The sequence below is a fragment of the Meriones unguiculatus genome, chromosome 1 (genome assembly GCF_030254825.1).
Source record: "Meriones unguiculatus strain TT.TT164.6M chromosome 1, Bangor_MerUng_6.1, whole genome shotgun sequence".
In the NCBI taxonomy this organism is placed as follows: Eukaryota; Metazoa; Chordata; class Mammalia; order Rodentia; family Muridae; genus Meriones; species Meriones unguiculatus.
This window is the reverse complement of record NC_083349.1, coordinates 340,340-366,071: the sequence shown is the minus strand read 5'-3', so window position 1 is coordinate 366,071 and position 25,732 is coordinate 340,340. Positions and strand designations below refer to the sequence as shown.

Here is a 25,732-nt window from a genome sequence, read left to right as displayed (position 1 = left end):
AGCCTTAACTTCCTAAAACCTTATATTTAAAAAAAAAAAAGGAAAGAAAGAAAGAAAAAGAACACAGCTGAGCACAGTGGCAAAGGCCTGTAATCCCAGCATTCAGGGAGGCAGAGAGGCAGATCTTTGTGACTTTGAGGCCAGCCTGGTCTACAGAGATGAGTTCCAGGACAGTCAAGGCTAAACAGAGAAACTCTGACTCCAAAAATCCACAAAACAAAACAAAAACGAAAAACATACTAGAGCACTTTAAAATATATATAATAACATCCTTTTATTGGCCAAGCCTTTGTCTTCGCAAATTCTCAGCACAACTAATCAGACAGTAATAGTCCCTGCAGACTCCCCTGCTACCCATGACTATTGTCCTTAGAGTTTGGCCGTTCACTTTTATTTCAGTATGATAGGTGTGTGTTTAAGAAAGGATCTCTTGTAGCTTGCCTGGCCTGGAACCTATATAGACATGCTACTCACAAAGATCCACCTGCACCAGCCTCCTTAAAGTTTTGGGCCACCATGCCTGATTTATTTCATTCAGTACGAGGTCTTGAGGAATTCAGCTGTTAGCAACAGTCATCAAGCATTTATGGCTCACATCTTGTCTATTTTGTCATAAATACTAAATGCTGGCAGCAGATTGACATCCCAGAAACAGTGATGTGATTTCCAAGCACATATCTGATGGTTCCGTGTGGAAGTTAGCTACTGAGTTTCCTGGGCTCAGATAAAACCTTCCTTCCTTCTCAGTGACCAGTAACTGGTCATTCCTATCAGTGATTTTTAAAGCATTTCTTATTCATGGTAAATGTGTTTGCATTTTACTTTTTATTTTGATACAGGGTCTGAATGTGCTGCTGCATCTGAACAGATGCCAGAGGGCATTTTGTGACAGTTGGGTCTCCCCTTCACCATGTGGGCTCCTTGGATTGAATTTAGGTTGTTAGGCTTTGGTGGCAGATGTCTTTTTTCTCCAAGCCACCTCACTTGTCCAAAATCTGGGGGTTTTGCAGTTCTTTTATTTATGTATTTATTTTTGAGGGCCGCTCTTTTTATACAGCCCTGGCTGTTCGGGAAGTCATTGTGTAGACCAGCGATCAGCCTGCCTCTTCCCTAGGTGTTGGGATAAACGTGTGTGCCACCACTAGGGCTTTTACTGGAGACCCTGCCGTACTTTTTCTCATTTGAGTCTTACTAACTAACCTTTTGGAATAGAACTTGCTTTGGTTCTAGAAGTTTCGCAAGTTTATGATCGCCATATAAAATATGCATAGCCTAAGTGCATCACTGGACTTACTAGGACATATTAGAACATTGACTTAGTTTTATGAGCACCATATGTAACATACAGAATTGATGTGCGTCACTGGACCTGGTACTCCTACATTAGAACATTAACTTGGGTTTGCATTATTAGCTGCTGAATTGAAATTGGTTTTGGGACAGTAAAAATGATTGTGTATAAGGATAGGAACTCTGGCTAGAAACTTGTTCAGTATGAGAAATAAAGCCTGAATGATTTAACTACTCCGAGCCCATCTCACTGGCATGGTGAGAGTTTCGGTTAGAGAACTGTGGGGAAGAAGCCTTTGTAAGGACTCGCTGAGCTCTGTCCTCGAACCCTCTGAGAGGCCCCACCCTGGTGGGTGAGTCATTCTTGCTGCAGGGCGGGCAGCATTTACCCCAGCCCTTTTTTTTTTTTAAGCCCATCCCCTCAAATTGTAATATTAAATGGTCTTTTGGCTACAGTGATGGGTCCATTATACGATGCTTTGTTAATTTGTAATTCCTTTATTCTCGAAAATTATATGCTTAAGTAAGTTATAGGGTAGAATACAGGATTTATATAGATATTTAAAAGTTTCAGACTTAAACTTGTAGCTTGGCTGAGGTCTTGATAATTTAAGAATATTGATTCACTCTGTTTCAAGAAAGATGGTGCTAGGGGTGGCGGCATACAGTTTTAATCCTAGCACTGAAAAGATGAAGGCCAGGTCAACTCTAGTTAGGGCTACCCTGGTGTACATAGTGACACTTGTCTCAAAGCAAACAAAAATGAAAAAAGTTCAAAAGGGAAAGAGAAACTTGAGATCAAGCAATGAGATCTGTAAGATGCTGCAGTTCTCTCTGCATCATTGTACCGCTCTTCAGGCTCTGTAACCTGCTTTTGGTGATTCCCGGCTTCTCTTTCAATCTCTCTGAAACTGCATTTTCCAGTGGTTTTGCTTATTTGCTCTCTAGCTTAAATTTCCTTTATATTGATTTGCTCTAGTTCACTGACAGCTGATTGCTGCTTGTCTTTCATCTGCTTAGCATTGATCTGGTGGCCTTGCTCCAGAAGCCTGTCCCTCCTGCTCAGGCTGCGGAAGTCAACTCCTTTGAAACGTCCCAGCAGCAGGGCTTTAGCCAAGCCCTTGTCTTCACAAATTCTCAACACAACAATCAGATGGCACCAGGGACTGGCCACTCCACTTCTGCCAACACCTATTCACCTCAGAGCTTGGTAATTCACTTTAATTTCAAGTTGGGGTCTTGAGGCGTTCAGCTGTTAGCAACTGTCATCAAGCATTTATGGCTCACATCTTGTCTATTTTGTCGTAAATACTAAATGCTGGCAGCAGATTGGCATCCCGGAAACAGTGATGTGATGATTTCCAAGCACATATCTGATGGTTCCGTGTGGAAGTTAGCTACTGAGTTTCCTGGGCTGAGATAAAACCTTCTCGAGTTCTTGTCAGTGAGTGTTAACTCTGGTGCAGGCATCCTTTTTTATTGGTGATTTTTTTAAACATATTTATTGTGGGTATGCTTGTATGTATGCACATGTGCACGCCATGTCTCACTTGAAGAGGCCAGAGGATCACCTGTAAGAGTGCGTTCTTACCATCCGCTATGTGGGCCTTGTAGGCAGCAGAAGTGATTGTTTCCCCTTAGGGAGTCCAGGATAGCCAGAGCTATACACAGAGAAATCTTGTACTGGGTGGGCAACGGAGTGAGGGTGGGGCAGAGAACCACAGAGAAATCCTGTACTGAGAGAGAGAAAAAGCCTGTACTTAGAGAAAGAGAAGTCTAAAATGAACAAACAAAACCAGTGTTTTTCTCTTTGCTGTAGCTTCCTGTGGGGGATACATTGTCTGGAGGAGGACACATTGGTTTTTTTTGTTTGTTTGTTTTTTTAGTTGCTGTGCTTACTTATGGGGGTGATTGCTGTTGTTAATCACCTGGCACAGGACTGTGGGCATTTGCTAAGCCTTCTGTGTGCCAGTGTGATCAGGGAGTGCTCAGGACAGGCCTGCTGTTCCTGTCATTAGAGATGATCACTCTGTTTTCAGGTTATGAAGGTTTGTGTTTAAGTTGGCAATGCATATTTTTGTTATTTACTTTTTTTTTTTAATTAAGCTTATTTTGGGTTGGAGAGAAGGCCCAGCAGATAAAAGCACTTATTGCTCTTGCAGAGGACCCAAGTTTGGTTCCCAGCACCCATGAATTGAATAAAATAATAAGTTTCTGTTGTCTTAGCCTCATACCATGTCGGGGAAGATGCCGGTTTACTTAGGTGGCTGCTGAGGCACACTCACGTTTGCACGTACTTTTTCCTACAACAATGTTCACCTGTTGAGGTGATCCAGTTGCAGCGTTCTTATTCAAAGACACTTGTGTTTGCACGCTTGGAGTAATCACTAAGGGCTTGTTTTCTTTACATCTCTTTAAAGTCATCCGTCCTTGGCTCAGGATTTGGAGAGCTGGCCCCATCAAAAACGGTGAATATCTCGAGTGCTCAGATTTTGGACAAGTTGAAAGCACCAAGTTTGACCCCATTTCCTGCCACTTCAAGTGCACAGCAGAGCAGTGCATGCCCCCCAGCCACTACTACTTCCTGGGACCGCACGCCCTCAGCACCCCAGGCCTCAGTCCTCAATCATTTTGGTAAGTGTGGGTTTTTTTTGAGTTGGTTTCTTTGAGTCATCAGCAGAGCCTGTTGTATGTGAACATATGGAGGGACCAGACTCTCTTAGATAGAATACTTGCAGCTTTGGAAAGTTACATCAGCTGACTAAAGTGCCTTCGTATAAATAACAGGAAAGAGGGGCTGGAGAGATGGCTCAGAGGTTAAGAGCACTGGCTGTTCTACCAAAGGTTCTGAGTTCAATTCCCAGCAACCACATGGTGGCTCACAGCCATCTATGATGAGATCCTGTGCCCTCTTCTGGCATGTACATGCGGCAGAATAATGTATGAATAATAAATAAATCTTTAAAAAAAAAAATAACAGGAAAGAGCAAAAATCTTGCACTGTGGCTCATACCTGTAATCCCAGCACTGGGGAGGTGAAGACAGGAGGGTTACCATAAGTTTGACACCAACCTAGAGTGAGAACTTATCTCAAAAAAGTCATTTTGGGCCAGCTTGTCACATGCCTTCTATCTCAGCAGTTGGGAGGCAAGCTGGTCTCCATCAGTTTGAGCCCAGCATGGTCAAATACTGAGTTCCAGATCAGCCAGCACCATATACTGAGACCCTTCAAAAACAAATACACAAAAAAGCCCAAGCAGTTGGAGCTAGAGAGGTGAAATAGCATTAAGAGGACCCAGGTTGGAATCCCAGCTTCCACAGGGTGATGCTCAGGTTCAGGTAATCCAGTGCCCTTTCATGCCCTTCATGACCACGTCTACAGATACGATATACAGGTATGCTCATAGGTAACAGCTGTACACATAAAAGAGAATTACTTTTAAAGCGAGGAGGTGAGCAGATGAGAAGACAAAAGGCAGGTGTACAGTACGGGGAACAGACACGGATGGTACCTACTTAGTTTTGTTAGAGCAATGTGGAAAAGCCATGAAATCACTGAGGGTCTAGGGATGCAGCTAAGAGGTAGAGTGCTTCGTTGGTGTCTGTGAGGCCCTGTATTCTAGATCCATACTCCAAGGGAAAAAAAAAGCCCACAAGAGCAAAAGAGATGTGACATGTCCTAATCTGTCATTTTGCAGTGTCCATCATGACTTGGTCAAGCTTTACGTTCTTTATTTCTTCTTTCCTTTCTTTTTTCTTTTTTTCTTTTTTTTTTTTTTCCTCCAAGACTGAGTTTCTCTTTGTAGCCTTGGATGTCCTGGGCTCGCTTTGAAACCAGGCTGGCCTCGAACTCACATCAATCCACCTGCCTTTGCTTTCAATATGCTGGGATTAAAGACATGCACCACCACCGTCTGTCCCCAGCATTACTTTCTATTTTAATGGGAACATGTGTAAATCTGATGTTTTCTAAACAGAACTCCCAATAAGTCCCCTTGTAAGATTAAGCTATCATATGCCAGATACACTCACATGAAAGTCGTGTGCTGTGCATACTGAGTCAAAGATGCGGAGGGCGCTGCGCATTAACATGGAACGGCATCAAAAGCCTGAAACTTAGGTAGTTAATGTCTGGGTGTCAGGAACCTGGAGGAACAGAGCTTCTCTAGAACAAGAACAACAGGAGAAATGGTTATGATTATCACATGTGCTCTTTGTACACAGAATACAGTCATGAGAACAGCTTTTTAAGGCACGTACCAGATTGCTGGCTGGAAAGACGGCTCGCTTTGTGCCTCATGGGTAAGGAGGAGCACCTGTGTTTGGTGTATTGGCACCACATCAAAACTGGGTGCACACTGACACATCTGTAATCCTAGCATTGCCGAGGAAGGCAGGTGAGCCCTTCCAAGTTCAGGCAGAGACCTTGTCTCACCAGCATAAGGTAGAGAGTCACTCTAGAAAACATTTAGTACTGCCTCCACTCCCTACCCCTTGCACACACACACGAAAATACAGCAAAACTGATAAAATAATAGGCATCTCAATCTCTGCTAATAGGCAGGTATTCGCGGCACTTCCTTGGACCTCTCTACTTAATGTCTCCTGCGTGGGAGCTAAAGAACAGATCAACCAGGCACCTTTTCAGTTAGCAGCTGTACCTCTGTTTTCCCTTTCCTGTTTTTCCCTGCTCTTTGCTCTTTTCTAGTAGGTAATTCAGAGAACCTGGTGGTGGAGCCTCCTGAAAGTGAAGACGTGTTGCTTGTTTATTCTTTCCACATTTCTTAGACTTCAAGTCTCAGCCGGAGCCATCCCCAGTTCTTAGCCAGTTGAGCCAGCGGCAGCAGCAGACCCAGGCAGTCAGTGTTCCTTCTCCTGGTGTGGAGTCCTTTCCTTCTCGGGCAAAGCACGGAGAATCAGCACCTATAGATGGGCCTTCTGCTGTCAACAGACTTTTGCAACTTCCTAACATGGCTGTTGAAAATATTGTATCTGCCCACCAACCGCAGCCCAAACATATTAAACTCCCTAAGCGTCGGATACCTCCAGCTTCTAAGGTAGGCATTCCATCATGATTTTTGTTCCAAGGGGTTTATTTCACACTAGCTCAAGTATTAGAAAACTAAAACTTGACATGTCTTCAAGCATAGCTCATTGCTTTGGGAGGATTTGGTCATTTCTCAGGTACTGGGCTAATTAGAAAATGTGAATTCATGATGGGAGCTAGAGCCTTGTAGTTCAAGTGCAGACCCTGAGGATCTAACTTGTGTGATGACCTGACGAGATTATGCTTTCATGACTGGTATGTCCCTGAAAATAGCAGACTGTCCTCATTGACCAGCTGCCATGATACATCCCCCAACAACTCTAAAGCCATTTATAATATTACCGTGGACCATTCCTCTGGAATCCATTAAAGCTGTTTGCTCTGTTTTCTTCAGTGTTTGAAAGGTTCTCTTGCTCTTTGTTTTCTTTTTCTTATTTATTTTGGCCAGTGTAGCTTAAGGAAGCTACTTGCTTGAGCCTTTCGTAAGCCTTGAGGCCTGGAGCCCTGCCCTCTGTTCTGACAAGCTTTGCTTTCCTAGGTCTCCACTTCAGCAGTGGAAATGCCTGGTTCTGCAGATGTCACAGGGCTAAATGTTCAGTTTGGGGCCCTGGAATTTGGATCAGAGTCATCTCTGTCTGAGTTTGGATCAGCAGCTTCAGCCAGTGAAAATAGTAATCAGATTCCTATCACCTTGTACCCGAAGTCTTTAAGGTACAAACCTCATTTCTTTAGGTGTGACTAAGCATAGTCCTTTCTTTGCAAAGTGAAACAGAACAGTCAAGATGTTGGAGAACATAGTATAATGTTTTGTGCAGCTCTTTACAGGGGAGTTTATTATGGCATACACTCATTTCTCCTGTGCCTTGCCTCCTTTTGACAAAGTACATTTCAGAACTTGTCTGATCTGGACATTTCATAACTAGAATGGTATAAAATGTGGCTTTTGTGCCTCTTATAGTTTTCAAAGATCATGGGTACTGTGTGTGTGCTTCTGTTGCCAAGCATTTCACCGAGCATATGTGGCACAGATGTAGTTAGGTTCTTTTCTGACTGCTTTTGGTGAATCACATTGCTCTATTACAGTGTTCCTAGCAGCAGACTTCTCAAGGCCTGTGAGGACCACTCCAATCAGTCACACTGTACAGGAGCAGCAGCCCTTACACTCCCCTAGCAATCAAGAGGACCCGACTTCTCCACAGCTTCCCAACACTTGATTTTGCTTCAGTGAAATAGTTTGCAAATAGAAAAGATTTGAGATTTTTCTATGTCTAGAGACAAAACCACACAAAAGGCAGTAGTGCAGCTTTGTAGTTAATGTCACTTTAGACTATGATTCTGAACTGATTGGGTGAATTTACTGAAGTTGTCACATGACCAGTGTATGTGTAACATCCTGTACTCTTTTCAGTGACCCTTTGAACGCCTCTTTACCAATGACTAGTGCTGTACAGAACTCTACCTACACAACTTCAGTCATCACCTCCAGTCTGACCAGCTCCTGCTTGAGCTCCACTAGTCCAGTAACAACACCTTCCTCTTATGACCAGAGCTCTGTGCATACCAGAATTGCACACCAGAGCTCTGCAAGCCCACCAGATCCTGCTCCAGGCTCTGTGCTTGTAAGTGCTTCTCTTGGCTCTTTTTTTAGGATATACTCCTTGGAAGTTAGTGTGCAGGTTTATGTATGTGCATTGCATTCATGTGGAGGTCAATAGGACAACTTGCAGGAGTTGTTGTATGTCTCATCTTACTGTATCTTGATCTTGTATGAGGTATCTGACTCAGAGCATCATCCTTGGCTTATAAGGATGGCCTTTGCTTACAGAGCCATCTTGCTGGCCCAGCGTAGTAATTTAGGGAATAATTTGACAGACATACCGTGTCATTTATCAAGGTAATGGCAGTACCTTCCTCCCCAGCCATTGTCTTTTGCCGAGGCCTACAGTGCCAGCTGTGAACTGTTTCCTGTGGAACAGTCATCAGATCTAATCAGAAAAGTGTTGGTCACCTCCATAACAGGCTTGCCTTTTTGTTTTTATTTTTTTGAGGCAGGGTTTCTTTCTCTGTGTAGCCTTGGCTGTCCTAGACTTGCTTTGTAGACGAGGGTGGCCTCGAACTCACAGAGATGTGCCTGCTTCTGACTCCAGGGTGCTGGGATTATAAGTGCGCACCACGGGGCCCAACTCTGGCTTGTCATTTATTAACCAGCAGGTTCCTGTCAGTTTGGTCTGGATTGTTGCATACAAGGCCAGCAGCCTAGTAAGACTGTTGATGACAGTTCCCCCAAACTGAGGCTAGCCAGTAGAGGGGAAGAATTCTAGCCCAGTCCACCTTGATTTCTCTGTCATGTCAAGCCGTAGCAGTGGGGTTGTAAAATCTAGCTCTAATGAGATCCATCGAAAGTAATGACGATTACGATTGCTTGTATTGTTCTGGGGCCTTCGGGACCTTCCTGACCAAGAACTATAGGCTAGGGTATCCAGCTTCCAATACTGGGATTTTTGTTAAACTAACCTAATGGTTCTGAGGATAGCTTGATCCACGCACACTGGACATCGCCATTTAGCCTCACAGACCATTTTATTAGAATTTGGGAGAAAAGCAACAGGCTTCTGTGTAGAGGCAGATAGGAAAGAAAGAGAGCTAATTCATAAGGTTAGGAGGTTGGCACGAGGCTGTAAGCAGCCTTAAAGAAGCAGCTTGCATGGAGCTGTGGGTGCTGAACCCTCAGAACGGGAGGAACATACTGTGAAGCTCCACGTGTGCTGGGAATCAAATCCAGATGCTGTGGGAGAGCAGCCAGCCCTCTTACTGCTGTGCCACCTCTCCAGTGCTCATTTGGCATTTGTTGAATAAGGGGTGTGTCCACTGCTTTTCCCATTGCTGCTCTTTCTGGGAGGCGTCTGAGCTGTGTGTCCTTCATTGCCATTTGCTCTGTGGCTTTTCCCAGCTTCAGGAGGCAGGTGGCATTTTGTAAAGATGGCATTTTGCCATCACCATGTCTTGGGTATGTTCAAGTCTAGGATCTGCATTTTTGTGGACAACATATTCATGACTTACTCTGCACTAACAACTTCACAAAGGTGTGTCTTAAGGTCTTGTCTCATTTTTTTCTCAGAAATATTTTTTAACATTTGATGGTTGCTGGTATGGAAGTTACTCTTATTTTTAAAAACTTGGATTTTAGAATTTGCATTAGAAATGTAAAGTGTCTCAATTTAATTACAATGAGATTTCATCTTCCTTATACACTTGAATAACTTGTTTTAGGAGTGCTTTTAGCCTCCCGTACTCATTACTTTCCTAAATTCTGAATCTGGTTTTCAAACGCCCACTTCTTATGATACATTAAAGCTAGTTGTACTACCTGTCCTCTTTTATTTTCATTTTCCTTTTATATTAAAAAAACAAATGAAAAAGACAAGCTGGACGTGGTGCTGCATGCCTGTAATCCCAGCACTCGGGGGCAGAGGCTGGCACAGATCTCTGTGAGTTCAAGGCCAGTCTGATCTACAGAGTGAGTCCAGTCCAGGACAGACAAACAAGCAAGCCAACCAAAGAATGAAAGAGATTCGGGTTAGAGAGCCTTTCCTGCTCCTGCACCCGCTTCAGGCAGCACACAGCCTGCCTGCAGTCCAAGACCCTCTTCCAGCTTCTCCTGTGCCTTAGTGTTGTACACCACATAGATGCACACAGAAGGGAAGATAAGGCGCCCCCTTTGAAAAGACATAGCTGCAACAACATATGGTTGCTGCAGTGCCAGTTGAGAGTTCACTCTGGTGATTGTCTGGACTTGTGCACGTCTTAACTCTTTCTCTTTGTTCTTTGTAGAATGGACATGGTGGTGGCCGGAGTCAGCACACAGTAGACAGTAAGTTTCTATTCTTGTTCCAGCTGGTGGAGACCAAATAGAAATGTGGCTAACATAATGTGGAAAACACCAGCTTCACTTCTCCAGAGTCCGTACTTGTACGTTTCCCCTGGAAACCAGTTTTTATTGTTTTGAGGTGGTCTCAAAACAGCTCTACCTGCCCTGGAGCTTGGAAGAGCTGTGCTTGTCTCTGCCTCCTCAGTGTCAGGATCGAGAATGTGCACGACCACACCATACCCTAAAAGTGCTTTTTCTGAGAGGTCCTTGTATTTCCTCTGTCACAGGCTGACCTAGACTCATCTGTGAGTCCCAGGGTGCAGTTGACAGGCTTTCTTTTCCAGCCCTTCTCACTCTCCCTCCCCATTCCTTCTTCTTTTATAAAGTTATCCATGGATGGTGGACTAGGTGCCTTTTGGCCTCTTAATCTGAGGTGAGAAGCCTCATGGTGTTTTCACTCAGTTTTTTCAAGCGCTGTTTCATCTTCAGAATCATGCTTGCTAATTGTAATTTTTGTTTTTGTTTTTCAAGACAGGGTGTCTCTGTGTGGACTTGGCTGTCCTGGACTTGCTTTGTAGACCAGGCTGGCCTCAAACTCAGAGAGATCCACCTTCCTCTGCCTCCTAAGTGCTGAGATTAAAGGTTTGTGCCACCACCGCATAGCTAACAAGTAATTCTTCTTGCAAGACAAACAAATAAACAAAAAAGAACATAGATCAGTTATATTCCAAATTTACGATTCAGACAACGTTAACGTAGTAATCTTTGCTATCCTGTCAAATCTAATTGGAGGCTGCAAAAGCCTCAACTGAACCCAACTAAAAAAAAAAATTATAATGCATTCCATTACCCACACTGCATTGAATCATCGCTGTTCCATACAACCCAAGTGTCAGACTCCTTAACCTAATAATTTATATTTTCCTGAGAACTTTCAGTATTCACCACTTTCCTTTTACTCATTTATACTGATTACATCCCTCTCACAGATAAGAAATAAAATACCCATTATACTATTTATATCCTCTACAATCCATCTGTCCCTTGGAGGCCTCTTTTTCAATAGTATTTTTACCAGTTGAATTACCACTGAACGCTATAGCAACAACAGTAGCCCTACTCAGTTTATCTTTTTACATATTCCTAATTGATGTCAACTCACCGTCTTATTAGCAACCAGCATCAATGTCAGTAGAGTGCCTGAGTGCCTGCCTAGCATTTATGCAGCTCTGCATTCAGTCTCCAGGACCACATGCCATGAGGTGTACTGGCGGAAGCTTGTAGCGACAGCATTTGGAAAGCTAGTGAATAGGAAGCTCCTGGCCAGACCCTGTCTCAACAGACAACAAACAACAAACAACCTAAAAAAACAAAGGGGGTGTGATGGTACAGAGTGTAATTTCAGCATTCAGGAGTGGTTGTAGAAGGATCAGGAGTTCAAAGTTCTTACTTTGGTTACTTGAAAGTTCAAGGTTGACCTATGCTGCCTGATACTCTTTGTCTCAGAAGAAAGTGAGCTGTCCACATTACAGGCCAACCTGCCCCTGCTGCTTTTAATTCTCCCTTTTTAGTAGAGAGCTTCCTAAAGGGAGGTCTGCAGGAGGAAAGGGGGCCTCCTGGAAAAGGCGATGATGTGTTTCCAAGCACATATCTGATTTATATGTGTGGATGACAGTGAAACTGAGTCTTTTCTGAAGGTCATGGATTGTTTCCATGTAGTCTCTGAACATAAAAACCCAGTCTGTGTCTTTTGAAATGTATACTTGAAAGTTCCCACTGCATTTGCAAGTAGGTGTTGGTATGAATTCTTCTGCAGAGCTGAGATGAACAGACCTTCCACATTTGCCGTCAGGGGCCCATGCACTCCAGCAGCCTGTGCCTTCTCTGGTGCCAAGTGGATGAAAGCAGGCATTCTGAGGGGGCCTTGCTTTTCTTCCCCTCATGCCATGCTTTGAAGGGAAATTTGTCTCACTACATACACATCAGATTCTGCTTATCTTTTCTTTTCTGGGAGCTTGTGCCAAACTCCTGGAAATGGGAGAGCTGGTCGACATCAAGAGAATTTAAAGGTGTTATTTTCTGTTCTTTGTCCATACCCAACCCATCTCCTTATATAGTCCTATCTGCAAGAAATGGAGCCGTGTGGTGGCATGCGGAGACGCTGTCCTCGGAACTGTAGCATGCAGGTTATCATACCTGAATGTGACTAGTATGTCTCCAATACTAAGGGTTGCTTCCGGAGCTAAAGAGATCCATTTCTTGCAGCTACTTCATCCGCTCCAGCTCCAAACACGACAGACCCTCCTGCCCTCCCGCCTGTGGGAACCTTGCCCTGCCCCACCTCCTGTGCTGCTCCTCTGCCGCCTTCAGCCCAGCACACAGCCACTTCGCCCTCCTCGCCCCAGGCTGGTGACCTGTCCAGCAGCCCCCTTTCTCAGCTTAGCAGGTATGTGGGTGGCCCTGAGAAAGGAAGGGGTGGAGACGTGGGCCCTTCCAAGCTGCTGCCAGAAGCACCTCGTGTTGCCTCTGATGGGCTGTCATTCAGACCCTGGCTTTTCATACATGACTTACAGTTTGGCCAAAGTCCTTGACTGCTTCTCGTGTTTCTGCTGGCGGAATCCGAGGTCTCCTGGGAATAATGCTTAATGCTTAATGCCTCTCCTGTCCCAGTTCTTGACCCACGCCATTTTAATGTAGAGTAAGAGTGATTGATAAGTGCCTGACTGAGTTTTTTTCCTGATTCCAGATATAAATTACTGAAGCTTGTTTCTCACGCCTTCTGGGTAGAGTTCTTAATCCTTTAGTTCAGAGCAAAAGTGTTTGAACTCTGGATCTGATTGGAATTCAACTTCAACTCTTAGACATGAGCCAGGCCACATCGAACCTCTCTTGACTTGCAGGGTTCTGAGCTTTGTAAAAGCCAATCAATCAATCAATAAAAGGTTATAATGTATTGAAGCCAGGCTGTATCAGATTTGTGGTGGTGAATGGTCCTGTAGGCCATTTCTGAGTGCCAGGAGGACTTTGCCATAGGATTCTAAGGGCATGAAGTGTGATGTCCAGGTGTCCCCAGGAATAAGATTCAGTTTGATTATAGCCTGCCAAACCAGGTAGGTCTTGCTTCTGTGAAAAAAATCCTCACTTGTTTGGACATGTGGTGCTCTGTTTTATCTTCCAGTTCCCTCTCCAGCCACCAGAACAGCTTGTCCTCTGCACAGGCAGCGCGTCCCCCAGGCACACCACACACTGTAAGTGCGGACCCCTCCTGCTCAGCACACCCGGACCTCCCAAGTGTAGGTGGGAAGCTGGTTAATTTTGATTTGAGATCATCCAGAGTCTCAGGGTTCATTGCCATACAGCCCTGTGCTTTTTCTTAGGAGGTCAGTGGTGTACTTGCTTTCAAGGACTTGGAGTGTGCTCTTTTCCTAACATGACACTTCTCGTCAGCAGGGACAGCTTTGTTTTTTAGGCTTTGTATTTGAAACTTTGTGTGTGTGTGTGTGAAGAATAGGTTTCTAATTCCTGTCTACAGATGCCTCTCATTATGCTGCCTCTCAGCCTAATTGAATTGCATTCTGTTGTGTTACTGTCATGGGGCTTTGCTGGCGGTCGGCATTAGCGGCCTTCATGCCATCTTCCCCTGCTTGCAGATGCATAGTTTGAAGGAAGAAATTTTTAGAAGGTCAAGAAATCCAGGCTAGGAGACTTTCAAAGGGGAGGTGTCAGCGAAGGAACCCTTGATCTATTTCTTCGAAACATGTAAAGGCATACATCCATCTTTTATTGTGTATGAGTGTTTGCACACATTTATGTATGTGTGCCATGCATGTGCCTGTTACCCACAGAGTCAGGAAGAGGCTATCAGATTCCCTGGATTTAAAACTACAGATCGTTAGGGAGGCACCACATGTGTGCTCAGGACCAAACTGGGGTCCTCGCAAGAGGTGCTCTTAATCACGCACCAACCTCTACTCTGCTCTTGTTTTTCGTTATATGTCTGTCTGTTTGACTACAGGTTCCCATAGAGTCTACAGAGGGGTATTGGATCCCCTGGATCTGGAACTATAGTTGGTTGTGAGCCTTCTGATCCAAGTATTTGCAATAAAACTAGGCTGCTCTGTAAGAGCTGTACACATTCTTAACCATTTGCCATCCTAGAAATAATTTGTTTTTGTTGTGTGTTCAGATACGTATCATTCTCTCTGACTCAGATAGCATTGTACAGGGATTTTCAATATCTCCTCCTTTATTTTCTCCCCATTCTTGGAGAGCTAACTGCTTTTTCCCTAAGGCTTTCCTCTTTGCCTGCAATTTGCTGTTCTTGTCATTCTGAGTTGGGGCCAGAGATAATCCCTCTCTGGAAGAGCAGTGTATGCTCTTAGCCACTGGGTGGGTGAGTTGTTTGTTGGTTTGAGACAGTCTCAAGATATACTTCTGACTGGTCTGGAACTCATTATATAGATCAGGCAGGGCTGCAATTCCCAGAGCTCCACCTGCTTCAGTCTGAACTGCTGCGAGTAGTTTTAGGAGGCTGATGTTCAGTTTTGACTAACTGAATCTGGCCCTCTGGCTAAAGGCTACAGTGAGCCAAAGACAGAGTTGACTCCCTTATCTTAATAGTCACTAAGCCATGGCGTTGCCCACTGCCTGCTCAGCCCTAGGATTGGAGTCCTCGCTGTTTCCGCTCTTTATCTTTCTTGCCGTCAAACCCATGTGTCTTGTCTTTTATTTTGCCAGCATGCTGCTGTGGAGAGTACCCCATCCTCAGCCAACTTCTCACCAGCAGCAACCTCTGCCCCAAGTGTCCCGTCCTCGGGAGCCACCCTGCCTGGGAATGTGAGCACTGTGAGCAGCCTGTGCCTGGGCGGGACCACTGGTAGTGTGCCCAGCAGCAGTACCAGGGCCACTGCCTTGGTGACCTCAGGTATGTGTTCCAGTCCCTTACCTCCTCCTTCACCCCCAGGCACCAAGGAGCCTTCCTTAAGTGGGTGGTCCATTGTGTTTCATTATTCCTCTTTGTAGGCAAAGCACCTCCAAACTTGCCTCAAGGGGTGCCTCCCCTGCTACACAATCAGTACCTCGTGGGCCCTGGAGGGCTGCTTCCTGCTTATCCGGTGAGCACACAGTAGGACTCAGTCCTGGTTGGCTTGGGGCCTGGCATCTGGCAGAACCACCTGGTGAGGGCACTTCTGAGAGATAGTTCATCTCTCCCTGTTTCTGTCCACCTCATACTTGATGTGTCTTCCTCCATCTAGACTCTTCTTAGGCAGGATATTTTCCTATAGCCCCATTCTTGAGTGTGTGTTTGGTGGCCAAGAGCTCTGGTGTATGGTCCCTAACCTGTCCACTGACTCCCCTACAGATCTACGGTTATGATGAGCTCCAGATGCTGCAGTCACGGCTGCCGATGGTGAGTGAGAGGTGACTAGAGGAGGACTTTGGCAGTTGACTAGCAGTCCCCACACCGCCTTTGAGAAGCTGTGTCTGGTGGTGATATGCGTGGTTTGACCATTGCCTGGGAAGTGAGGGGCTCTGAGACTGAGAACACATGTACACTATGCCCCATACCAAATCCCTTCTCTTACTTTCCTACTGCCAATGAAAGTACATTCCTGTAATCCCAGTATTTGAGAGGCTGTGGTTGAGTCCAAGACCAGCCTAGGCTGCTACACACTGGCACCCTGTCTCAAAACTAACAAGCTCCAAGACGTGCAGGCTGCCCTTGGGCTTCAGCGCTGCCCTCTGTCTGTCACGGCTGCAGCGGCCGGTGGCTGCACTCAGGGTGCAGCAGTGTCTTATCCCCCGGAGAATGACTGAAAAGTGTCATCTGGGTCTAGCCTGGGACTTGTTTACAGGAATGTTGGGTCTGGTGCAGCTGCCTCACTTAAGCCAGGGTGGTCTCTGTTCTGACCCTGGCTCTGAGGGTAAAGCGGTGAGTCTGTGGGAAGGCCTCAGTGACAGTCAGAGAAGCAGAAAGTGAGCAGGATTGCTTCCCGGCTAGCCAGTCTCAGCCTGAGGTTTTCTAGGACATCTGTCAGTGACAGACACAAAATTTGTACCCAGACTTGGGCTGCCTGCTCTTACCTAGTGCCCACTCCTCCTCGACAGCCCCTCTCAGCCCAGTGCTGCCTGTCTTCTGCCAGGCCACCCGCAGTGCACAGCTACAAGAACCACCTCCCCTCTGTCTGCTGGAGTCCTTTCGGGGGCAGAGGCTGTGAGGGCTGCTAACAGGACTAACAGGACTTGGAAAAGCTCCTGAGTAGAAGCCAAGAATAGCCTGAGACACAGCTGGATTCATCGTGCCCCGGGGCCTCTCCTGGTTCTCCACCCATACCATGGGTCGCCTTTTCCTTTTTTACTTTTCTGTGTTGAGGTTTGCTTGCATGTATCTGGATGCACCATATGTGTGCCCCGTGCCCACAAGGTGGAAGAAGACCTCAGATACCCAGAACTGAAGTTACATGGTTATAAGCAGCCATGTGGGTTGCTGGAAGAGAAGCCAGTTCTCTTAATCATTGAGCCATCTCTCCAGCCCCTCCTTTTTCCATTTTACAAGTTCTATCTTAGAGGAATCTCTAGTGAGTCCACAGTGGAAACAGCTTAAATTTTTTTCTTGAATCATGTTTTAGCCTTCTTTTGGGGCCTATCTCTTGCCTTGAGTTGCTCATCTTCTGAGAAAGGGCTCCCCCTTCTGATGGACTTCCTCCATACCAGTGGAGATTTGGGTTCCTGCAAGCTCCTTGGGGCCTCCTAGGAGGCTCTCTGTGCCTCTTGGAGTTCTGGCTGAGGATTTCCTGGTTTTCCTGGAGTTTATCTAGACTTCCAGCCAAAGGATGTGAATGCCATACCCAGCTGAGATGGTTTTGCCTGGTTTGATTTCAGAGTGAGCGCAGCCCAGAGAGTCCTGGGTAGTGTTAGTAAGGCCAGGGCAAGGCTTCATGTGCAGAGCACAACTTTCTTAGCCTTTTTTCTTTGCACTTTTGCACATGCCTCCCAAGTTTGGTTTGTGTGCTCTCAGTGCTGCTGCAGCTGAATGAGCTGGGAGAGGCTGGGAGCGTTAGGGTCCTGGCCCTGTGCCACCTACCACTGCTCCTCCCCTGCCCCTGTAAGCTTCCCAGTCGTTGCCTCTTTCACCTTCCCTATAGCTGCTCGTTTCGACTCTTCTTGCACAGTAAAGACCAGTAAAGTTGGTTTGGCCTGTAGGATTTACCAAGTCTCCATATATGGTATAAAAATCGGTGTGATATTGTCTGTCTGGTACAGGCATTAGGGTTTGCAGTGTGCCCACATGTTGTCGTACAAAGCAGAGGTTTTGAGATGCACACCCCAAGGCTAGTGTCAGAACTGCAACTCTCTGAACTGTTCCCAGAGTGTCCATGCCTGTTCTGCCAGCTGGATCTCCTCTCTGTGAGATGAGACCATTTGCTCAGTGAGTCTCCTTGGTCTTTCCTAGGATTACTATGGAATCCCCTTTGCAGCACCCACAGCCCTGGCCAGCCGAGATGGGGGTCTACCTAATAATCCCTATTCAGGTCAGTTCATCCAGTGGGCAAGATTGGGAGGGGATGGGCTGACTAATCGGAGGCCAGAAGGTGGATGCAGAAGGGCTGAGGAGTCTTTGAAGGTGTGAGGACTCGAGTTGGCAGTTAGACCTATTCCTGTTATAACAGGCAGCTTGGCCTTTACCCTGATGATTCTAAGCTCAGTAGTGTTCTTCTAGGCGATGTCACAAAGTTTGGCCGAGGAGACTCCGCATCCCCTGCACCTCCAACGACACCAGCTCAGGCACAGCAGAACCAGTCTCAGACCCACCACACAGCTCAGCAGCCCTTTTTGAATCCTGCTCTGCCGCCTGGCTACAGCTATCCCGGCCTGCCCTACTACACTGGCGTGCCCAGTGCCTTCCAGTACGGGCCCACTATGTTTGTGAGTATCATTTCTGCAGATTGTTTTCTTGGGCTGTGGAAACCGTGGATGTGCTTCCCAGCATCTGTCAGCTGTGGATGGGTGTAGCCACAAGCCCATTTTGTTAAGTCTGTCCTTGAAGATTGTTCAAGGGTCGGAATCCCTTTCCCAGCTGCCTTTAGATTCATCTTGAATTGCACTGAGGAAAATACTGGTTCTTTTTGTTGTGACCTAGTTTTGCCCAAGGCTAAGGCCAAGACTGATCTCTTTGTTATTTTTACACTACCTGGTTGTCCCACCAGGTCCCTCCAACCTCAGCGAAGCAGCATGGCGTGACCCTGGGCACTCCCCCAACCCCCTTTCAGCAGGCCAGCGGGTATGGGCAGCACACTTACAGCACAGGTAAGGGGCGCTTCTAGTACTGAGGGGCCCAGGCTCGGATAGACATGCAGCCCACACATGCCTCTTGTGCCCTGCCATGCCAGGTTATGACGAGTTGACCCAGGGGACAGCGGCAGGAGACTACACCAAGGGTGGCTATGGTGGATCATCACAGACGCCAAACAAGACGGCTGGCTGTGGGCCTGGCAAAGGTATTGTCAACTACTCTCCAGGCTGTACCCTGGAATAGGTGTGTCCTGTCTGTCCGAGACAGGGCTACCCAGGGTCTATGGAACTTCCGGAATGCCATGGGGGATAACTAATTATATTTCCTCCTAGGAGTTTCTGTGTCTTCAGGTACCACTGGCTTGCCTGATATGACTGGTTCTGTCTACAAGACACAGGTAAGAGTGTACAAAGGTGGGCAGGGGTATCAGAGAAAAGTACAATTCAGCTGATCTCATAGCCATCTGTGTTCTACAGACTTTTGACAAGCAAAGTTTTCATGCGGGAACTCCTCCGCCTTTCAGCCTGCCCTCTGCCTTGGGCTCCACTGGACCCCTGGCCCCTGGAGCAGCCCCTGGCTACGCACCTGCCCCATTCTTACATATCATGCCAGCCCACCAGCAGCCCCACTCCCAGCTGCTGCATCACCACCTACCACAGGATGCTCCGGTGAGCGCAGTCATGGCGGCAGCCTCCCCACCTTGGGCCTAGGGTTCTGTTCCAGCCTTTATAGCCTTGTCTCCTCTTCTTCCTCAGAGTGGCTCTGGTCAGCGCAGCCAGCCCAGCTCCCTGCAGCCCAAGTCTCAAGCCTCCAAGGCCACCTACAGCAACTCTCCATACTGGACAAACTAGACCCTAAAAAGGAGAGGGTGGGCCCTTGGGCAGGAGAGAACAGGTGGAGCACATGCCTGGGAGCCCGGTGCCCTTCCTAGAATTCTGAGACATAACTCTGTCAGCTGAGCCTCTGTGGGAAGCCTGCCTCCCAGACCCACTGTTGTATGTAATGTATTTATGTATGTATTTGTAAATGTGACAAACGCCTGGAGGAGCTGGGCTGTGCCTCTGGGTAGCATACAACTGTGCTCTCCCAGTCTGGTCCAGACCCCCTTGCTGTAGCCATGTAGGCCCCACCCCTACCCTTCTGCCTTGAGGCCTTCGTTGTGGCCCCAGCTCGGTGTGCCACAGAAGAACTGGAGGTTTGAGGAGTGGGGTCAGGTACCGATGAAGAATCACGACTTCTCTCACTCACTCCCCTGTCACTAGTTTTTCCTCTGTAATTACTTCATACTTGTGTTTTGAGAAACTGATCCTTTTGTGTTTTGTCACGGTCCCTTTCCAACAACTCTTAATCTGGGAATAGCAGAGATGACCCATCCAACATAAGCCTGTGCCTGTCTGCCTGCACACAGGGCAGGGCCTTCTGCTTTTGGTCTGGTCCTGTCCTAGGAACTTAATTTTTCTTATCAACTGTTTAAAAAAATTTGAACTAAGTCTCAGATAATCAGCCAGTCAGCTCCCTTGTAAAGAAGTCAAAGATCTGCTTCCACCTCAGTGAAGCCTGTCTCCAAACAAAGGCTCCTCTATACCAATTGTCCCGAACCAGGTGGACAACTGTTTTCAGGGTTTTCTCTCCCCTAAACTCCACCTAATAAAGTTCTGAGAGCATGCTGGGTCTGTGTGTGCTGTGGATAAGGGATGACTCGGAGGCACTACCTCACATGGATGTCCACCTGGATTGCTATATTCTTCCTTCTTCGGGGCTTAGGCTGTTGACCTGTCTTTTAGGACCAGGGGCCAGAGAACAAGAGTACCAGGCTCTTGCTCTCCCACCCTATTAGTCTGGAAAGAAGCCACGGGCCAGGGCTCAAGAGCTGCCTGTGCCTGTCCCTCCAGTCTGTAAACTGAGTTGGGGATTGAGGACAATGTTCACCGCCACATCATTCTTTCTTACCAGGCTCGTAAGTAAAGGGAGCACATCTCATTCAAAATGCTTCACGTGGTCACACTCCTGAGAAGGCACAGGGATTAGCCAGTTTGAAGCTGGTCATATCTTACATGTGGGCCACCTCTCTTTTTTAAAGCAGTCTTTTAACGTCTCCAGTTTGGGGGGATTTGGGGATCACAATGATGGGACAGGATATCAGACACTTTGTAGCTTAGCATCCTGGCCAGAAGAAGTGTCTTAACTGAAACAGGAACTTTGTCATTCACTGAGTAGGTAGGCTGACAGTGGTGATGCCTGATGTGCTTTCTCACAACAGTGAACATAAAGTGTCCGTCTAGGGTGGCAAAACCCTTTGGGCAAATTAAATGGCTTTGCCTTTGAATCTTTGTCAAGAGGGCAGTGAGAAAAAAGGCCAGTAGAGCCCAAATTGTGGTTTTTAACTTGTTAGCTGAGACCCGGTGACTGTCAAAGTGACAATGAGATTTTTTTTTTTTTTTTAAACATGGGGTAGGGTTAGCCCATGGGGAAGTAGCAATACAGGCATTTTTTTTAAATTTCATGTTTTTATTAGACAGATGGGCAGAAAAAGACAAAATAAACCACTAAAGGGGAGGCCAACACAAAACTTCTCATAAGTTAAACTGAAAAACCGTCTACATTTTTAACTAAGAAAACTACTATAAAGTCAGGTGTGTCTGCTGGTTTCAGTCGAAATTGCATCTGAATCTTTTCAGCAAGTGTAAACCTTAATGAGGGCGGGGGAGGGCAATGTCCCTTCCATTGGACAGGATCAAACATAAGGGAACCAGCAAAGAGTGGGCAGGAGAGAACAGAGGAGGAGCTGAAAAGTAGAGCGTGGCGAACAGAATTCTGGAATGGTAAGAAAAAGTGAGACTGAGAGAAGCAACAACAGAATCATGATATTATACTTTCTCCACTCAGCCTCAGGAACATTCATTCAGTGAGGCCTTGATTAGACTAAAGAGGAATCTTGTTCTTTTCATACCAAGTAACCAGCACAACTGTGCTCAAAGGTTCTACTTGCACCCACTCCATCTACCCTCTAAAGAGAAACTTTGCACACCCAAGTGCTTTTCCACAGGGCATGTCCTCGGGAGCCTCTATATGGGTCAGCATGCAGTGTCTGCCTTAGCTAGAACTGACCACACCCCCTTCAAAGGCTGGCTCTGGCTCCCCTGCAACACAGGCCAGCAGGCCCACGATAGTAGCATGCCCTGGAATGAGGTGCTTTAGCACTGAAAGGCTTAGTTTTAGGGTGCCAAGAGAGTAAGAAAGACCAAACCACAGCTGTCAGCATGAGGGGATGGGAGCTGGGGGTGGAGGGAACTCAGCAGGTTGCGGGCCATCTGGGAGCATCAGGCTGGTTCCCCCTGGGAGTTTCTACTACTGTCCTACACAGCAACTGCGTTTCCCAACCACTAGACTCGGGTACAGCCCCGGCCCTGTGGAGATAAATAACAGACCAAACTTTTAGAGGCCAGAGAACTGCTGAGAAACAGCATTCATTTCAGGAGAATTTCAAGAGTGAATGAAAACCCTGAGATCAGAAAGGAGGAGCCATGAAGAAGGAAGAGTCAGCTTCTCTGCAGTAGAGATCTGTCTGCCCTTTGGTTCTTTCTGAGCTGTGATCTGAAGATAAAGAAGGACCCTAGCCGCCTCAAGTCTGGTTAGAGCAGTTTGCTAAGCCAGGGGCAGAAACCCGCTTCAAATCTGAAGGCGCTAGATAGGATCTTGATGGAGCAGCGTGTGACTGACATCTGGGAAACAAAACTGCAGCAATTGCCTAGACTAGAAATTGTCAACTGGGGCCCTGCTAAAGTGAGGTAAGTAGGGCCGGGTTGGGGAGCTCCAAGAACAACTTCTGCTTGCATTCCATGGCCGAGGTACATTGAAAGGAGAAAGAAGTCCAGATCATATCCAATGAGTCCCAAGTTACACACATCCACAATAATCACTATCCGCCTAAGTAGCTCAATTACAACCAAAATCTTAACACATGCACCTAGGATTAATACTGAGTAATTAAAAGTGGCTACTTAAAAAAATTAAAAACCTCATGTGAGAGTATGAGACATTTCCTCTCCAGCAGTGGCCACCAGTAGTTTTCACTCTCCCCCTCAGCAGATTCAACCAAAACTGGTATGATCTTGTCTTTGTTTTCATAACCAAAAATCAATACGCACTAACCTCCACTTCCCCCCCCCCACTTGTTCCACTCTCCAGTGGAAAAAAAAAAAGTTACCCTACCTTTAAAATAAATAGCAACCAAGTGCTCGGTTCTATGTAAAGTATGAATATTTATTTCAGGCTTTAGATCCCAATCAATTCCAAAAAACAAAATCTGATTTCTCTCCTCGGAGTAGCTGCAGCCTCCATGTTGGGACGATCTCATAGAGGCAGCACATTTCATTAGACTTAGCAAGAGCAAGTCCCTGATGCCCACCGCATCCCAGCCTTAGGAAGGGAAAAACGAAACTCACCACCACAGGGCTGGACAAATGCACACGCACTAATATAAAGGAGCAGCTAAACCTTGGCAAATCGGCTTTTTTTTAAGTTTGTTTTGTGGGTTTTTTTTGTTGTTTTTTTGTTTTTTTTGTGTGTGTGTGTGTTCCCCCCCCATTTTCCTTTGCTACCCAATATATGCAGCACTTGTGGACTCCCAGTGGGTTCCCAGCTTCAAACACAATGTCTTAAACAGGCTAATTCTTCAAGAATGTAAAAAGAGACAAACGTGTTTTGCTGTGAACATTCTGCAGAGATGAAGTGAGGTGGGAGTTTGAGGGGTGGTGGCTGTTTTTTAAAAAAGAATCAATACAGTGATGGAAGGGTAAAGAATGCAAGAATTCAGACATTCTGTGGAGGGAACTTTCTCTCCATTAAAGGTCCATAAAAAGGAGCAAGCTGAGATCTGGAAGGGGTCAGCAGGAGCTGTGTTGTTTCCCTACCCCATGAATAAGTTTTGCTGAGGGGCCACTGTAGACCCCCACTTGCTCCCTTCCCTTCGGCCTGAGGCGCCAGGGCAGTACAGGGCACTGAAGGAACATGTCACGACTCCTCATTCCCAGAATCGTCGTCATCATAGCAGTCGGCGTCTTCTTCCTCCTCATCTTCGTCATCAATGTCGTCGTCATACAAGTCGTCATAAAGCAAATCTGAGCTGTTGTCATTGGAAGGCACTTTAGTTTTGATGCAGTACTCTGCCAGGGTTGTGGGGACCTTCACTCCATCCTTTTCTGCTTCAGCCTTAGTAGCTGAGACTTGTTTCCTGAACAGAGGATAACAACAGTAATTTTATGGAGGTCTGTGTTTTTGTTTCAAGAGGGTTTCACCCTAACTCACACTGGCTTTCAATTCTAAGCCCTCCTGCCTTTACTCTCCTTAGTGCTGGGATTATGAGCAAAGGCCATTGTACTTGGTGTAGAAAACTATAGAAGACAGACTTATATACCTTATACCTGACCATGATCAAGGTTCCTGTTGATCACATCCCACCCTGCACACCCTGCAGACAGCAGACACCTGGCACCACAGCAGAGCTCTGAGCCATCAGGTGTCACGGTGGAGTCCCTGCCTGACACTTCAGGCTTTCTTGTTCATGGCTGCATGGGTCAGGTCAGCAAGCCGCCAAGCATCTGGAATCTCCTGTCTTTTGCCTCCCATCTCCTGCTAAGAGTGGGAGAATCGGATACATAAACACTGCTGGCTTCATATGTGTGTTCAGGCTTACAGCAGGTGCTGGGAATCAAACCCAAGGCATGGAGCACTATACAAGTGAGCTACAGGCCGAGCAGTGATCCACATGGTAGGCTGCCAGAATGTTAGAGTCTCAGCCTTTGACACATCCTGCTTATACCTACCGGGAATTCCCTCAGTTATCACCTCCCTCAGAATGTGCACTGTATCAGATCAGACGCCCTGGCTTCCTCGGTCTTTTCCATTACCCAGAGATGGCTTGGCAGATAACAGTTGTGCAGCAAATGTTGAGTGTGTATAAGTTAGAATAGTTTCTTTCCAAAAGCTTTCCGAAGCCATCAAGATTGTGGGACGGTTGCTGGAGAAACTGAAAACATGATACCACTTTCCTCAAGCTTTAGTTTGCTGCCAGGCCTTGCCTACTGATGTTCCTGTAGCCTCTATAGTGTTGTAACATTACATGAACCAACCACCTGCAATTATTGTTGTGAATCCTTCACTCCAATGGCACAGCATGGTGATGTATACTGTAATCCCAGCACTTGGGCGGCAGAAGCTGGCCCTGTGTCCAAGGCTAGCCTGGCTTAAACTGGTCCCCCACAACACCCACAAGACAACCAACCAACCAAAACAGAAAATACCACAAGTTTTGAACTACTTTCTAGTGAGCTCACTTTTTGTTGTTTATGTTTCTGTTGTGGGTTATTTTTCAAAAGCTACGTTCATTAGTGACTACTCCATAAATCTAATTGAGAAATTGTTTTAATAGTAAACAGGGCATTAAAATTTGAATTTAATCCCTTAGCTCCAGAATGCACATGGTTTGCCTTACCTAATGATCTCAGCGTATTCCTTGTCTTTTCCTTTACTGTCCCTCCACTTCCTGAACATAACTGAAGCATCCACATTGGCTGGAGAAAAGGTGTTGGGCTCATTAAGCAGTGAGATTACACTTAACAGGATAGTCCTGGAAAGGAGAAGAGTCTGTGGTAAAAAAAAAAATCCATAGCCAGAAGTACAGGGTTCTAAGAAATTAAGCGTCAGTTTAAATTTTTTTCTCCCTTAAAATATCTGATACAAATTTGAGGTTATAGCATCTGATGACTTATATCTTCAGAGGCTGATGAGTCCACAGGTAAAGGGACTTGCAACCAAACCTGATTGATGACCTGAGTTTGATTGCCTGAGATGAACATGACAGAGGAAGAGAGCCAACTCTTCGAAAGTTGCCCTGATACTTCCAGAGACGCAGAGACCCACAATCAAACAGAGAGAGGCAGACAGAGAGAGAGAGTGCAGGTCGGATGTCTCCATTAAGTCCTTTCCTTCGGTAACTCCATGGAAGTGAGGAAGAAGTAACTGTGGGAGCCAAAAGTTGAGGACACCAACATGGCCCACAGAATCAACTAAGTGGGGTGTAGTGGGGCTCACAGACCACTACAAGCCTGCATGGCTCTGATCTGGGTCCTCTATATGTTATAGCATATATGTTATGGTTGTGTAGCTTCGTATTCTTGTGGGAATCCTGGCAGTGGGGGTGTGGTATCTCTGTTCTGGGGACCACTTTTCTCCT

At 46.3% G+C, this 25,732-nt stretch overlaps 2 protein-coding genes and 3 non-coding genes across 15 annotated transcripts in view; 4 read left to right on the top strand and 1 right to left on the bottom strand.

Annotated features, from left to right (window-relative positions):
* Ubap2 (ubiquitin associated protein 2) overlaps positions 1-20,162 on the top strand; it is an 82,519-nt gene extending 62,357 nt beyond the window's left edge. For 6 of the 10 annotated variants that reach the window (XM_060378021.1, XM_060377994.1, XM_060378015.1 and 3 more), the window contains 17 exons: positions 2,311-2,500; positions 3,711-3,924; positions 6,079-6,347; positions 6,876-7,048; positions 7,746-7,956; positions 10,169-10,208; positions 12,471-12,651; positions 13,384-13,453; positions 14,943-15,129; positions 15,228-15,319; positions 15,568-15,615; positions 17,659-17,737; positions 17,926-18,131; positions 18,413-18,512; positions 18,596-18,703; positions 18,831-18,895; positions 19,022-20,162. In XM_060378021.1, the coding sequence (XP_060234004.1) occupies positions 2,311-2,500; positions 3,711-3,924; positions 6,079-6,347; positions 6,876-7,048; positions 7,746-7,956; positions 10,169-10,208; positions 12,471-12,651; positions 13,384-13,453; positions 14,943-15,129; positions 15,228-15,319; positions 15,568-15,615; positions 17,659-17,737; positions 17,926-18,131; positions 18,413-18,512; positions 18,596-18,703; positions 18,831-18,895; positions 19,022-19,429 (2,641 nt within the window). In that variant the 3' untranslated portion in view covers positions 19,430-20,162. Of the gene's footprint in view, positions 1-2,310; positions 2,501-3,710; positions 3,925-6,078; positions 6,348-6,875; positions 7,049-7,745; positions 7,957-10,168; positions 10,209-12,470; positions 12,652-13,383; positions 13,454-14,942; positions 15,130-15,227; positions 15,320-15,567; positions 15,616-17,658; positions 17,738-17,925; positions 18,132-18,412; positions 18,513-18,595; positions 18,704-18,830; positions 18,896-18,974 lie in introns of those variants that run through there. The other 4 variants (XM_021634420.2, XM_021634421.2, XM_060378029.1 and 1 more) reach the window with 3 other exon arrangements.
* Positions 644-720, top strand: LOC132652054 (small nucleolar RNA SNORD121A). Its single transcript, XR_009589547.1, has one exon. It is a non-coding gene; the product is annotated as a small nucleolar RNA SNORD121A (small nucleolar RNA).
* Positions 2,625-2,705, top strand: LOC132652053 (small nucleolar RNA SNORD121A). The gene has a single exon (XR_009589546.1). It is a non-coding gene; the product is annotated as a small nucleolar RNA SNORD121A (small nucleolar RNA).
* On the top strand, positions 11,822-11,900 carry LOC132652055 (small nucleolar RNA SNORD121A). The gene has a single exon (XR_009589548.1). It is a non-coding gene; the product is annotated as a small nucleolar RNA SNORD121A (small nucleolar RNA).
* A 2,578-nt stretch (positions 20,163-22,740) lies between the features above and the next one.
* Positions 22,741-25,732, bottom strand: part of Ube2r2 (ubiquitin conjugating enzyme E2 R2) — a 60,359-nt gene continuing 57,367 nt past the window's right edge. The window contains exons 4-5 of one of the 2 annotated variants that reach the window (XM_021634452.2): positions 24,992-25,126; positions 22,741-23,731 (exon numbers count right to left, since the gene is read on the bottom strand). In XM_021634452.2, the coding sequence (XP_021490127.1) occupies positions 23,512-23,731; positions 24,992-25,126 (355 nt within the window). In that variant the 3' untranslated portion in view covers positions 22,741-23,511. The remainder of the gene's footprint in view (positions 23,732-24,991; positions 25,127-25,732) is intronic. The other variant, XM_060378072.1, reaches the window with a different exon arrangement.